Source organism: Xyrauchen texanus, chromosome 36 (genome assembly GCF_025860055.1).
Source record: "Xyrauchen texanus isolate HMW12.3.18 chromosome 36, RBS_HiC_50CHRs, whole genome shotgun sequence".
NCBI classification, from domain to species: Eukaryota; Metazoa; Chordata; class Actinopteri; order Cypriniformes; family Catostomidae; genus Xyrauchen; species Xyrauchen texanus.
The window spans coordinates 9,795,952-9,811,644 of NC_068311.1; the positions used below are offsets into that span (position 1 = coordinate 9,795,952).

The 15,693-nt window shown below is 36.3% G+C and overlaps 1 protein-coding gene across 4 annotated transcripts in view; it reads left to right on the forward strand.

The window, feature by feature from the left end:
- LOC127629781 (neurobeachin-like) overlaps positions 1-15,693 on the forward strand; it is a 351,376-nt gene that overhangs the window by 220,838 nt on the left and 114,845 nt on the right. For 2 of the 4 annotated variants that reach the window (XM_052107020.1, XM_052107021.1), the window contains 2 exons: positions 501-652; positions 10,789-10,935. In XM_052107020.1, the coding sequence (XP_051962980.1) occupies positions 501-652; positions 10,789-10,935 (299 nt within the window). Of the gene's footprint in view, positions 1-500; positions 653-10,788; positions 10,936-13,254; positions 13,280-15,693 lie in introns of all 4 variants that reach the window. The other 2 variants (XM_052107023.1, XM_052107024.1) reach the window with 2 other exon arrangements.

Genomic DNA, 15,693 nt, shown 5'->3' on the forward strand with positions numbered 1-15,693 from the left:
TTCTCAACCACAATTATTGTATCGCTAATGTAGATATAGATTTAACCACATTGAGTCTTATGGATTAATTTTATGATGCCTTTATGTGATTTTTTGGAGCTTCAGAGGTCTAGTTACCATTCACTGGTATTGTAAAGACCAACAGAGCTGAAAATTCTTCTAAAATATTTGCTTGTGTTCAGCAGAAGAAAGAAAGTCATGCATATCTGGGATGGCATGAGGGTGAGTAAATGATGATTTTTGGATGAACTATCCCTTTAAGCAGAATTACAGCCTCAGTTACCTTTCACTTTCTTTTTATGGAGAAAAAAGATGCAATGAAAGTGAATGGTGAAATTAGGATGAAATAAAACATTTTCATGTGAAACTCTGTGGTGCCCTGTACAGTATATGGCTGTAGTAAACAGAGCTTGCCATTAATATACAATTATATTTCTTACATTTGCATCTTAAAGATAAAATGATTTAGCTTTCCAACGTTATTTTCTCATTCCTAACAGGAGTTCCTGTCTTCTCCCCCTTTCCAGTCAGCTGCACGACTTCTGGCGTCTGGATTACTGGGAGGACGACCTCCGGAGGAGGAGGAGATTCGTTCGAAATCCTTTTGGCTCCACCCACTTAGACATCACGTGCAAATCGCTGGAGGACTACGGTCAGTAATTCTGCCAACAGCCAATCAAAGCGTTGCTGGACTCTGTCAGTCCAGCTCATTATCCCCAAAATGACTTTCATTTCATACAATGACATCATTGTTGGGCAAATGGGATGCACATATGCGAATTAGAAAAGCACCAATCAACTTTTGGACACGACTAATATTCACGAAGCTGAGAAAACCGTTTGTTGTCGGTTTTATTGGTTACACATTTATGAGTCTTGACATTTGAAAATGGCAAAGGAGGTTTATGGCAAGTTTTATTTCCTAACGGCACACATTGTTGAGAGTAAAAGTGCATGCCGTGTTTTTACCATTCCTGCCTTTTGCTCTCAAACATTTTTCCCTTATTGACCCATCTGATCTTGCAGCATTGCCCACCGCACGGCTGTCGATTTGACTCTGTGTCACGCAACAGAGGCTTTAAAAGAGAAACGGTTCAATACTATTAACCACTGCGGGCACTTCTCCACCATGCATAAAATTGAATAGAAGATACGAGGGGAGTGTATTAACCGAACAAGGGCCAATCTATTGATTCTCATGTAAAATGGGTTGATTTCTTGCCTGTGCTCAGAATAGTTACTGTAACTTTTTTCAATTTATACATGGGGAACACTACTTTGAGAACAGATGAAACAGGTCCCATCTATTTTCAAGAAATACAATGTAATGGTAATTTAGATTGTGAGTGTACAGTATGTGTTTTATTCGTGTACATTTAAGTGTGTAACCACAGGTTATTACGGGCAGACTGTCACTGCAATAAGTATAATACAAATAGCTGTGGATTAAAACAAATATATTATTTTAAAATATTTTACACTAAATAACAGCTTGCCATTTGCTTCCTCACTAAATATAAATCTAACCACAAAAATGTTTAACATTGCACTTATGTAATTATATATAAAATATTTTGAAGAATTTTTTTTGTTACATACAGTATGAGCAATACAGAAAATGTGTGTGTGTGTGTGTATATATATATATATATATATATATATATATATATATATATATATATATAAAACTAAAAACTAAATATAGGAAAATATATAGATAGCTTGGTATATCAAACACACCTGAGATCGCAACGCACATTTAGTGCTGTATCGATGAATTTCGGTTTAGATGTATAATTTCAAAGTTTTTTTATTTTATTTATTTTTTACTTATTATGTAATAAGATTGTGTCTATACATGTTTGGCCTTTTGTGTCAACTGTTTTGGGGCCACGTCAGATGTTCTTATGTCAAAGCCAAAACGCACACTTACACACTCGTACATACACATGCCAGCTGTTCCATGACCTGCAGGTGCCCCCTTCTCATGTCACGAGCATGTTTTTTACCCCCAATTCATGTTGCCTCCATATATACATTTTCAGTCTTTCAAACATATTACCCGGATCATCTAATGCATTGCTTCGTAAGCCTGCTCCACTGCAGTATTCTTTAGGCTTGAGTCCTCTTTTGCCTGTCCTTGGTAAGTTGTCAGTGCGTCTCTGTGGACCTACAGCCTTGTGACTGGGGCCGCTGTGATTGAGGACTTGTTGAGGTCCCCAGGCTTCTCCCAGTTTTTAATGAGTGGAATAATTCATAAGATTGTCATGTGAAAGGGATTGCCTGTAGTCAGATGTTGCCCCCACAATGCCATAGTGAGAGAGACAGAGGAAGAGCAAGAGAGAGGCTTCTCTAGATGGATTTGGTTAAAGGGTAGGACTATCTTCTTAAACCAGCACTGTTATGCCTTTATTCTAGTTGTGGTCCATTGCATCCAACTGCAAGCTGGATTATAGGAGAGACTGGGGCTAGTTGTCACATTTAGCTTCAGTGAATATTTATCAGGGTAGGTTTATTTTTAAAAGTAAATTTCTCCCTTTATAAAGTCTTGGCAAATAAAAAGAAGCTATGGCAAATTTCCATTGTGATTGCAAAAAAGATACAGTTCATTGAACACCTTTTTTGGTGGGGCATGCTGTTAAACTCTATAGGTGAGTTGCAGTTGCATTGATAGCCCTAATATATTTATTAGGGCTATCAATTGATAAATGTTTTTATTTTTGCAAAAAACTTGCACTCTGTCCTACTGTGTTTGAACGCAAGAATGTGTTCTCACCTTGCTTGAGGCTTTCATATAGTCCTTGTACAGTACAACAGTAATTAGACCTTTTTTTATTTAAGAAAAGCTACCACAACTATAATGAAAGTTGTACGTAATGTGCACAGTACACAAGAGCATAGTATAATATATCTAAATCATCCTTTTCAGAAACTATAAAAAGCAGTAGCTACACACGTCTGGAGAGACCGTGTCGAGCCATTTGGAGAAAGTTCCCCGGTGCTTTGCTGAATTGGCAGTAGCGGAGGCTTATGGCTGCCTTTGTGACTGGAGCAGTCAATGAATGGCGTGTGAATGTAGTTGATTTGGATGAATTAACTGTTAAGGGTGGATATAAGTTTCCAACATTGTTGCCAGAAACCAAAAATATTTCAAAATCACTGCTCTCAAATGTCAAAACGCATGCGGCTGACAGCAGTAACTGCATATGGGGCTTGTTTTTATTCAAAGTGACATATTTTCAAAGAGTTTGTCTGTTTAATAATATGCGCTGCGTTATAGCAATATTTCAGATTTCTTCTCGAGTACAATGGTGTGACTGGACATGAAATATGTTTTAGGTTTATTTGAAAAATTTCTAACTCCCCTAGAAACAACATCATTATATTTGATTCATGGTAATTTTATGTATTTTATGTGGCTGTATTAGGATCTTCAATCATTGAAATAGAAGAACAGTCTGAATTTAATGGGACCTCAAACAGGCTGACCTTGTAAAAGCATTTGATAAAGCTTATTCTCCATGCCTCATTCCCAGGTACTTTTGCACCAGGATTCGACCTTCTCCACATGTTTGTAGGGATACTTTTTTAAAAAAAAAAAAAGCTTGGCTTACTCTATTTGCTATACTGACCAAATAACGAGTGTGTTTCTGGCTACGATACATTCCCCCTTACTCATGAGCGGCAGAGAATATTGTTAGCTGATCGGAACTGGGCAAGCATGAAATGGAAATCAGGTTAATATTGATCCTGCTCTTTAACAGCCTGTTCTATGTCCGGGTGTCCTTCCAGTCTAATTATCAGGTGAACAGTTCTGCCCTGACCCATTGAACCCCTCTGGACAGAGATCTTTATAGCTTGTTATGAGTAAAAACGAGAGAAATGTTGGGTAAGTAAGAGAGAGTGAATGATGAATCTGTCTTTCATCAGCTTTTGTCATCCTAAAGCAAATAAATCATCAGCTTTTGTCATCCTTAAAGGAATAGTTCACCCAAAAATGAAAATTCTCAACATTTACTCACCCTCATGCCATCCCAGATGTGCATGACTTTCTTTCTGTCTTCTGCAGAACAAAACAGAACAGAAGATTTTTAGAAGAATATCTCCACTATATAGGTACAATGCAAGTGAATGGTGTCCAGACCTTTGAAGCTCCAAAAGGAAATAAAAGTACATAAAAGTAATCCATACGTTTAATAGATGTCTTCTGAAGCTATGCAATCACTTTGGGTGAGAAACAGATCAACATTTCAATCCTTTTTTACTATAAATCTCCACTTTTACGTTCAATTTCAGAATGTGAAAGTGAAAGTGTAGATTTATAGTAAAGAAGGACTTAAATATTGACCTGTTTCTCATGCACACCTATTATATAGCTTCGGAAGACTGATTTTTGGAGCTTTATAGGTGTGGTCTCCATTCACTTGCATTGTATGGACCTTCATATCTGAGATAGAAATCTATCTTTAGCAGAAAACAGAAAGTCATACATATCTGGGATAAATTATGAGATTGTTGGGTGAGCTATCACTTTAAGCAGTAAAAGGTCTTTTAGATAATATTTTAACAAGCTCAATGGTGTTCATTGTATCAATGACTACATAAAGCTACAAATGTGAGTTACTGTTTCATGTGTTTGTGTGTGGATGAAAAGGATTTGGAAAATCTTGTGTGGATGGTGAAAACCGACAATGTATTAGTGTGAATTTGGCTTTAGTACTTGTCAGGCCCACACAGAATCTGCACCAACAGAGCTCTACAGAAAGCTCTACAAATTTCTTCACAATTGGAAAACCTGTCATTCACAAAGTTTCATTCATTTACACATTCACTGCCCCTTGAATGTGCTTTAATGAATTAGTATGGCTAATCTTATTATGCTTTTAGCTCTATTTAACTACATTTAACACATTTGACCATATTTCCCAAAGATTTACCTCCCAAATCAATGCAAAAAAAAAAAATAGAAAAATGTCTGCAGTTTCTCTCTGTTAATCAACCATATTGGGTCTATATGCGTGATACAAAATGCTTCTCACATGAGCAAAATTGTAACAAAATGTTTGCATGGGGCTCCGGTTGCACTGAACGGAGTAGGGTTTCTTTTTCCATTACTGCCTGCCGTTTGAACGACGAGTGCTGCAAACCCACAGCTTCACATTGTTTGTGTGTGAATGCACTTATGGCACATATGCAACATTTTATTTGAGTTATTATATATCAGTCAACTGCATAGACATGCTGTAACCTCTACATGTCCCATAGTCGATTTTTCAGATTTAGTACATTGTGTATTTTTGCCAAAGGCATCTCAAATATAATTTACAGCACGGATAAATACAGTAGATGCGATAATTGCTTATAACTGAAGTTTGTGGTAGCTGCACCACGAGTGCCTCCACTAATGAGCCTATGTTGCTGTGTCGGGCTGGTAGGGATGCTCAAACAAACAGAGCAATGTTTTAAAAGCGCAACAGAGCCAGTGTTGCACAATGAAAGTGACACACTTCAGGATTGAGCAGAATATTCTTTAGTTTTTCTTTATTTAAGGCTTGTTTCTGTAGCACAGCGACTGCAAGTGTGCATGACTCAAGTGCTGCAATAAAAGTCCAAATCCTCTGCCACAGAATCCCCCAGAGCTCCAGCCATAAATAAAACATGGACTCTTGGCAACTATAACAGACCAAATGAAGGCCTATTTGAAGCCTTTCAGCTCATCTGAAACATATTGAACTGTAAAACTACCGAGCACTTAAATATTTCCACCTTGGGAGCAGCTCGCACAAACTGTAAAATTCCTTTTGCCACAAGCTACGCTCATGTGAAAGTGTTTCATTTGATGTGACTTCTGAAAGAAAAAAGGGTGAAAAATTAAATAAAAAGATCAGTGCGTTGAAGAAGTCAACATATTGATGAAATGACAAAATTGAATTGCAAACCAGAATCTTTGACTGATGCATTTTCTTTCTTTTTTTGATGCCTTTATATCCCAAGCACACTGTCCTTTTTGCATTATCCAGTAACAGTTTTTCACTCCTGAAGAAGCTGTTTCAAGAGTTTGGTTTTCATCATATTGCTCTGGTTTCTGCATATACATTTTAGCTAATTCAACACATTTTGATTTGTTTGTTATTCATACATGTACATTGGTCAGTCAATGACAATTCCTCAACTCAATTCCCTCAGCTGCATGGATCAAATCCAAGCTTTTGGTTAAGAACATAATTCAAGTCCAACAGTACACAGCACTGCAACTGACAGACCAGCCATGACCTGGTCTATCTTAACCCCAGTGTGTCATGCTAAATTTGTGCCTTGGGTAACATAAAGCCCTCTGATGGTAGAGCAAGTGAGCCATGCTTGGCTTGAATAGCCTCACTGTTGAGTCGGTGATGGCTCACAGGAGTCCTCCATGTTCTGGGAGCACAGATACACTGCAAGCGAAGGGACTTTTTGATTCACTAGGGTTTTCTGTATGGAGGTCTGAGGTGTATCATTGTAGAAAAGGCAATCTCAGGTTCCCATCATGCCTAATTTCTAACACAGACAAATGAACATCTGTGTTACGAGAGCCATGTTGTATGTGAATATGTAGGCTGTCTCATGAAAGATTTGACATTCAAAAGAAAAATAGGAAGGCAGAAAGCTTCTGTACCAGTGATGTTGCTCTAATTTGGCACACATATATACTGCTCTATTCCAAAGCCTAGTGAGCTGCCTTTTTTGGCAGCATTTTAACACAAAGGTTCTTCCAAAAGATTGGCAGGACAATTAGGCTGCCTCCAAAGATACATTATTTGGCCAAAATCTATACAGGCAGCATTACATGTATCATTTGCAGAGAAGGCAATCCCACAATCCAAAAACAATCCAGAGAAAGAAATGTCAGTTCTAAAAAATATTGAATTCATTACTGAATTGTATCACTAAAAATATTTTAATATACTTTAAAACTGACAATTTTAAAGGATTTGCTTTTCTGAAATAGTTTTGCGTGCCTTCACAATAAGTTTTGCTTTCCCTCGCAATACATTTACCATAATATTACTACAGTAACCATAATTTAACCTTGATAAACATAGTGAAACCATAGTAATAATACAGGAAAATGAAAACTGTTAATAAAATCTTAACTTTGTTGCTATCATGGTTTTACTACTAATGTATTTGTAGTTAATCCATAGTAACCACAAGACTAACCATGGTTAATCTATTGTAAAACCACGGTTACTATATGGATACAGTATATTGAATTACAACCACGGTTCTGCCAAACAAACATGGTTACTTAACTAACTTTTCATAGTTACTACAATATTACTATAGTAAAACCATAATTTCCACCAAAAAACAAACATAAACATTGTAAGCCTACAACAGTCATGGTTACTACAATATTAGGCTACTAGTAAAACCATTTTCGCCAAAACTATGGTTACTACAGTCTACAATATAACTATAGTAAGACCAAAATAACTACAAAATTATGATTTTTATTACCATAGTTTTCATTTTCCAGTGTTATCACTATGGTTTCACAATGAATATCATGGTTAAAATATGGTTACTCTAGTAAAACCATTGTAAATTTATTGCGAGGGATCTCAAACTTATTACGAGGGAATCCAAACTATTGCGAGAGAATGGACAACTTACATTTACATTACATTTATTCATTTGCCAGACGCTTTTATCCAAATCGACTTACAAAAGTGGAGAACATGAGTGAATAATCTTAATTAGACATTGGTACGAAAAGTCCCATACTACAAAGTTTCACTAGCATCAGAATAGTATTCAAAACAGATTTAAGTGCAACAAGAATATTATTTATTTTTTTGACTGGTAAAGTGTTCTTGGAAAATATGTGTTTTAGCTGTTTTTTGAAGACAGAGAGTGAGTCAGCTTCACCGATGGAGTTGGGAAGGTCATTCCACCAATGTGGTATGATGAAACTGAAAGTCCGGGAAAGTATTTTGGCGCCTCTTTGTGTTGGTACAACATGGCGACATGCCTTAGCTGACCACAAGCTTCTGGCGGGAGTGTAGTTCTGCATAAATGATTTTAGGTATGCTGGAGCAGACCCAGTCACTGTTTTGTATGCCAGCATCAGAGCCTTGAATTTAATATGTGCATCAACCGGCAGCCAGCGGAGAGAGACAAAGAGTGGTGTAACGTGCTGTACTTGTTACGAGGGCACGCAAAACTATTTCAGAAAAAAATAATTCCCACACATTTTACCCAAAATATGTGAATATAAAATGTTTAGGCTTATTAGAGTATCATGTTGTGAGCATAGTAACATGCTAACGCAGTGTTGAGGAAGCTACTTTGAAACTGTATCTTCCCTAAATTCAAGCTTTTCATAACTTAGTTAAACTAAAGTCAAGCTACTGTACTCTTTTCAAAAAGTAGCTACACTACAAGCTACTTACAAAAACTAGTTACCTACTGTACATTTAAGCTATTTAAAGAAGAAAATATTTTGAGATATCTAACAATCAGATTATAATTAATTCAGCAATCAGAAGTTCTGATTGAAAACTGACAGCAAACTCTGTTTGATGTTATTTGTTAGTGCTATTTGTTTGATGCACAATTACTTTAGAAGATTTATTATTTTGTAATAAATGTTACGTACTGCATTCAAAATAAATACAAAGACATCATTTTAGCAGTATGACATTATTCGCAAAAACAGAAGCCTATTGCTGTGATGGTGGAGATGGGTTCCCGTTAGATCATTCATGCATTTTTGTACATATTAGATCATCATCAGATCTTATTTAAAACAGCTGTTTGCGCGATTTCTTTGAGAAAAGTTCAAATCTACCAACAGCAGCTGCAAGCTAAGAGGGTCTCATTAGAGCAGACGTGATATGATGACGATCCATGAAATATCATAAAATATGTAAAATCCTGAGGTTATTCCTGATGGAAATTTAAAGAAGCCCAAATTGCCAACAATCTTTCTAAAACGTGCTGTTTCAACCCCACAAATAACTTTTTGGGCATTTTCAGCTCAATTTGAGCAAAGCGCCCAAAGACAGCAGATTGTTTCTCCGCTGCCATTACAACCCGGAAGTGCCGGAATGGAGTGTTTGTTTTTAAACAGTAACTTCATCTATACATTGGCCTTTAGAAGACAGCTGCCTTTGTTGGCTATGAAGCTAGGCAGCTCAGTAGGTTTTGGAACTGTGCCTACTGTACAGTATATTTCTCTCTTACCTTTCCTTCTTGTGGCCTGCTTGTGTAAAACATCCTTTAGCTGAAGACTTTGTTTTCCCTTACTCTCTCTATTTGCTTAGGATCATTTTCTTGTCAAAATCTGCCTGGTTTATTTTGTCTGCGTTGCACTGGGGTCCTAAGCTTCATCTTGCCAATCAAGACTGGAGCTCAGCCCCATCAGCTCTGCCTGCTTTAATGCAGGCGTAATGACGTTTTACAGAATTACGGTCTTAAGTTTCCCTCAGTCTGCTTTGATCCATGACCGCTGACTGGCTCTGTGCCTCTAAATGTTACACGCTCCCCATTTCCGAAAAGCGGTTCCACTTCTTCCTTGCCTCTGATGAAAGCTCCTGAGATATGAGACAGAGCAGGAAGCCCGTCATGTTATTTTATTTTTTCCCCCTCTTTCCTCCTCCTCCTCCTCCTCGTAGCCGTGTTGACAACATTCGAATGTGACCCCTTTGAGAAAAGGTACATGAACCCCACGGGAGTTTGGGGAACGTTTTCAACACTGCACTGAAAGAAACATGTCAAACGTATGTCAGACTCTTATTTCTGATAAGCTTTTCTTGCTTTTTTTGTTAGCATATCTCTTTGTTCTAGTGTCTTGGGTAAATCTGACCTTAAAGAAGACAAATCCACATAGACGTCTCGGTGCGGTGAAGTGTGGCAGGCCTGATGGCGTTTTCTCTCTATCTTTTCTTCAGTAATTAAAGCTGATGAATGACTCTTTTTGTGTCATCTTTGTTCGTGCAAAAAATGACTACACCCTTTCACGTCATTTCTCTCTTTCACGCTGATGAGTCTGCGTGACGAGCTTTGGGTGGTATCTTCAGTCCCTTAATTGGCCTGTCGATTAAATGTCATTACATCCAGATATAGAGAGCAGATTCCATTATGCCTAACAAACTTTGAGATGTGGATGGATATTTATCATGAGTCTCTTTAAGTGAATATAAATGTGTTTTGTCATAAAGTGTGTCTTATAAACAAATGAGTGAGACGGGTTTTCCCGCCAAACAAAACATTTATGTGTTTTACTGTCATGATTTTGGACATAAACAGTTAAAAATGAAAGCCATAATACAATTTGACATCATCAAAGATGCCCGTGCCAGATATAATTTGTTCCCACAGTGAGGTCTGTAGTATTTTCATTTTGTACAGAATATTCTGAGCATCCCAAATGCATAATTTGCCATAGAGTTTCATGTCTATGGGAAGTTTTTTTTTTCTTCATTATTGAGATTTCCTGGGCACTTAGTTCTCTCACCATTCATTTAAAGATACCCAAGAACCTTGCCAAGAAAGCATGAAACTTGATTACAAAAAATGTAAGTGATTAGTGGTCATCCTGTTTGGAGGATTTGATTACATTCTTTGGATTTTTTTTTATTTATTTTGATTTTAAACACACCTATCACATTCATATACTATGAACAGTACCAGTTCCTCATCTCAACAGTTTCTATGTTTTCTTTTAGCTTTTGGTGATCCAAGATACTCATGAGTATAGAATGTGCTGTCAGATCTCATCCGATCACTCTTGTCTCTCTGCAGGCCCTGAGGAAGAGGAGGCACTGAGAGGGAGGAAGGGCTTCCGTGGCCAGGCAATGGTCAGCCAGAACCCCGAGGCAGAGCTGATGCTCGAGGGGGACGATGATACTGTCAGTCTACTGCAGGAGAAAGAGGTGGACAACTTGGCAGGTGAGAGAACCGTCAGTGAATCTATACACAATACAGACGTGGATGTTTATGGTAGAGATTCAGTATCCATGAAGCTATTCTACTATATTTCATTTTTAATGTTTATTGCAAAACTAGTAGCACACAAAGCATTTGAGGCAAAAATTTCTATTAAAAGGTTAGTTTACCCAAACCCATGTGACTTTCTTCCCTGGAACACAAAATAGTATTACTAACCATTTAAATGAATGAAACTATATTCAAAGTTACCTGTGGTTCTTTAGCTTATCTGGAGAGATGTTCTGCCATGAGAACTTAATTTTATGAAATGTCTGCATTATTTCACGTTTGGTAGTATTTGTTTATTTATTTATAGCTTAAGTGTGGCATTTTGGCAGAATGACAGAATATGACATAGAACAGATATATTAATTTATCTTACTTGCCAGTAAGTTTTGCTCTGGACAATGTCTCTATGGTGTTCCTTTTTGTTCCACTGAAAGTTTTTAAGAATATTTAAAGAATATAATTCATTATATGTGTGTGTGTGTGTGTGTGTGTGTGTGTGTGTGTGTGTGTGTGTGTGTGTGTGTGTGTGTGTGTGTGTGTGTGTGTGTGTGTGTGTGTGTGTGTGTGTGTGTGTGTGTGTGTGTGTGTGTGTGTGTGTGTGTGTGTGTGTGTGTGTGTCTTTCATTTCATTTTTATTTCCTCCCACAACAAGATTGTGTTCCCAGGTTTATATTTTCAGAGGCAAGTTTGGCTATTTTAAGAGAGATTATCCCTTTCAAAGCAACCATTTTTTTTTATAGATTTTAACTCTTTGAATTTAATCAAATCTAAATCTAACCAACAATCAAGATTAACCTATTATTTAGAGTTACACAATGACTGCCTTTTTTAATTTTTACCTTATTCTTTTACGGTATTTTGCTTTCATCTAATGTATCATTAAAATACACATTTCACACATCTATAAGTGTCTAATCACATAAATATGTAATTTTTCAAAAGAAAAAAATCTGTTTTTCTAGTTCAATCAGTAGACCATGCAACCGCACTAATAAAATTATTTTTGGCTGGCTTCATCTCTGTGTTAAAAATGCAACATTATGCTAATGTGCTACTTTTTTTTATTAGCCCCATGTCTGCAAATGTAACAAATGATATATGAATTCTGAAAGTGCAACAGACATGTTATTGACAACCCAACAAATAATCTATTCCCCAACACTCATTCTGTAAACCAACATTAGTCAATTAATGTTAAAAATGAGTGGTGAGATAAATGTTATAGGCCTACATAAAATGTATAAAAAAAATATATATATATATATTTTTTTTAAAGATAATTTATGTATTTACTTTCTTTACTATCTACGAATTGTCTTTAAACCCTAGATGGGTTTCTTGTACTGCATATAAAAAACGCCAGAACACAAGTTGTGCAAATCCTCACTTTTTATTAACAGTTATTTTGAGCCTGAATGCCAGTCTATAGATGTGTCTCGTTTGGAAGGTTGCGTCCTCCGGAGGTCTCATTTGTCGGCCGCATAATTCATCAAGGCTGTCTCGTTTCAGAAAAGCGAGTAGCTACACTTCGAATGCGACCTTCTTTCACGGGAATTCGGAGGATGCATGAGGTGTCCTATCCTTCGTGAGCACTCACAACCCACAGTTTTTTGCTTCAACGGAAATGTCTAAAAAAAACGCCAATTTGCCCGCAAATATGATATTCAAACGCACGTAATGTTAATTCCCAAGTTGAAGTACCTCAGTAGATAGATGCAGAGTATATGATATGTGTTTTTATATTAATATATAAGTATAATAAAGTATTAAACTAAAAGTACACCTGTAAAATATATTTTCATTTACATCTTGATAAATCTCATCAAATTAACTTCATATATTCCCTTCTAAAGGGACTTTGTCTCACTCGAAGCGTAAGCGTGAAAGTGGCGTGCTGTCATAGCAACCATGTTACGTTCCGTTGCCGTTTGTCCTACTAAGGCCATCTCGTTCAAACGAGATTTGTTTTAAGGAGGACGCTCGGTGGGCTATACTGCAGCCTATATATATATATATATATATATATATATATATATATATATATATATATATCAACAGAGAGCAGGTACTTAATACACTTATTTAACTCTGTTAAGTCAACTTATTCATCAGAATTCAATCAAGCACATTCTTTACCACTAATACGTTCACACTGATGTTTGCCAGTTCACTTTAAAGGAATGCGGATTGGTGAGTTCCTCCTGTTCTTTTTCTTCTATGCAAAACCAAATTTTACTGAGACATAATCACTATTCATAGATCCTAGAACAGCTTGTAAATTCCTGGAATGTTTAAAGTGCACCAATCACAACGATGTTTCTATTTGCATTAGTATTTTACAGTACAATGAACAGTTTATTTCAAGTTCAACATATAGTGAAAATAAATTTGTTTCAAGTCTTTACTCTGAAACAAGCAGAGATCTTAATTCCAAGTGTCAGCATCTTGGAAAAGCCTGAGGAGTAAATTTCAAGTTGGATCAGTATAAAGCTGTAATTTTGTACCACATTGTGTGGTATTTTGACTGAAATTGGATATATTCATAGGTATGGAAATGTCCCATTTTTTCTTTTTGTTTTATCCTGACTCTTTTATGGCAATAAAAGAAAAAAAATCTGCTTAACATTCAGTTTTGAAACACTTTAGAAAAAGTGTATCTGCTAGGTTATTTAATTTATTTGAATTGTGTATCTTCATCACCACAAGGGGAGCTGTGCTATCTCTGCCAGTGCCAACGTGTGCTGTGGGCGTGCTGTATTTATTTTTATCCATTTTGAATGCTAGTGCTAATAAGAGCAGCTACACAACAGCACAATCAACAACAGCCTTCTCACATCCTGCGTGTGGGAGGAGCTTTGATTATTTATTTATTTATTTATTGCAGCCAATCAGAGCACAGGAGCTGGCTACTGACATTACTGTTGCACCCACACACACTCAAAAAAAAAAAAGTGCCTTCACTATCATGATATGAGAGGAAAATAATACTGATTCTTTTATTTTACTCACTCACTCACTCACTCACTCACTCACTCACTCACTCACACACTCTATCTATCTATCTATCTATCTATCTATCTATCTATCTATCTATCTATCTGTCTGTCTGTCTGTCTATCTATCTATCTATCTATCTATCTATCTATCTATCTATCTATCTATCTATCTATCTATCTATCTATCTACCTATCTATTTGTTCTCCCACTCCAAAACAATTATTTGTATTCAAACTGAACCCTTTCCCACCAAAAGTGATTGTATTTAAATATAATTCCTAAATATTACCCCATAATTATAATATAGCCTACTATTTTTTTACAAATATGAAGCAAACTTACTCTTTTATCAGTCTCTGCAGTTAGGAGTAATATTTTAAGGTATACATTATTGATGTGTGTATTCTTGTGTAATTATTGATGTGTATATATATATATATATATATTAGTTATTATAAAATCGGCTATTATAAAATAGTTCTTGGGTTTAGTAACGTTCTACATTGATCAAATTAAATAATTGGCTCGTTATTAGGCCATTGTATTGCCAGAGAGAGAGAGAGAATAATCATTTTTCCCAGCATGCCTTTGTCTTGCCACTGTCCAGTGACATCACAGTGGAGGCAGACAGTAGGCTGTTTAGTAGCTGACGTCAGGAAACAGCGCGCTGCCAACTGCATTCTGCTCAGATTTGCTGAGTACAAATGCACCTGTTTCACTCTAAAATAATCTGCTAATCCTCATAGTTTTCTGAAACCAGCACTGCACTTCACGGGGAAATTAGAAAATTGTTTAAAAGTGCCCTATATGATTATTATTATTTTTAGTGTAGTAGTATAGTATCGTAGGCCATATTGCTTATCTTTTGAAGTTGCATACGGTTCAGTTACAGATAAGATTATATGTCATACGTAAAACCTGATCTCCCCAATTTTCCTATATGATTTTTTTTTTGTGCATCCAAATACATGTGTATAGGTCCTGGAGATTTAAGCACTAATCCTCTTTACTGGATTAATGTTGTATTGTCTCTGGATTCACAAGTGTCCCTCTAGGCCACGATACAATTGTCCCTTGCTCTGTTAAACGTGTTAGTGTTGATTTTGATTAAAGGGTTTGTAGCTTTTCACAGGTGAAGTGACGTCCTCTTTATTTTCGAACTGACAATAATCCTGGCTAACGAATAAAATCCTTACGATATTATAACCATTATAATCAAATATTCGTTTGATTTATCTTCTTTAAGCAGAAATTTCAACCAGTGAAATATTTATTCAATTAGGCCTATTTCTTTCCCTTCTTCTTCTTTTTTTGTTATAGATAATAGATGATATTTGTCGGAGTAGGCATATTAATATAGGCGTCGCTTTGCCGACAGCATTGAGAAAATGTGTGGGTTCATTCAGGAAATTCTACTCACTCAAGAACCTTTATTTATTTTTTATTCATTCGGATTGTGTGTGTGTGTGTGTGTGTGTGTGTGTGTGTGTGTGTGTGTGTGTGTGTGTGTGTGTGTGTGTGTTTGCATAAAATAATTCATACCTTAAATTGATTTCGATAAGTTACTGTAGCCTACTGCAGCCACACAAATAAATCTTAATATACTTGTTTTCTTGTTTTTAATTAACTTGTGTTCATTAATTGACATTCAAATTATTATCTTTGTGAATACCTGCTTGAAAAGGAAATGCCGGGTGATGTACTGTAAAAGCA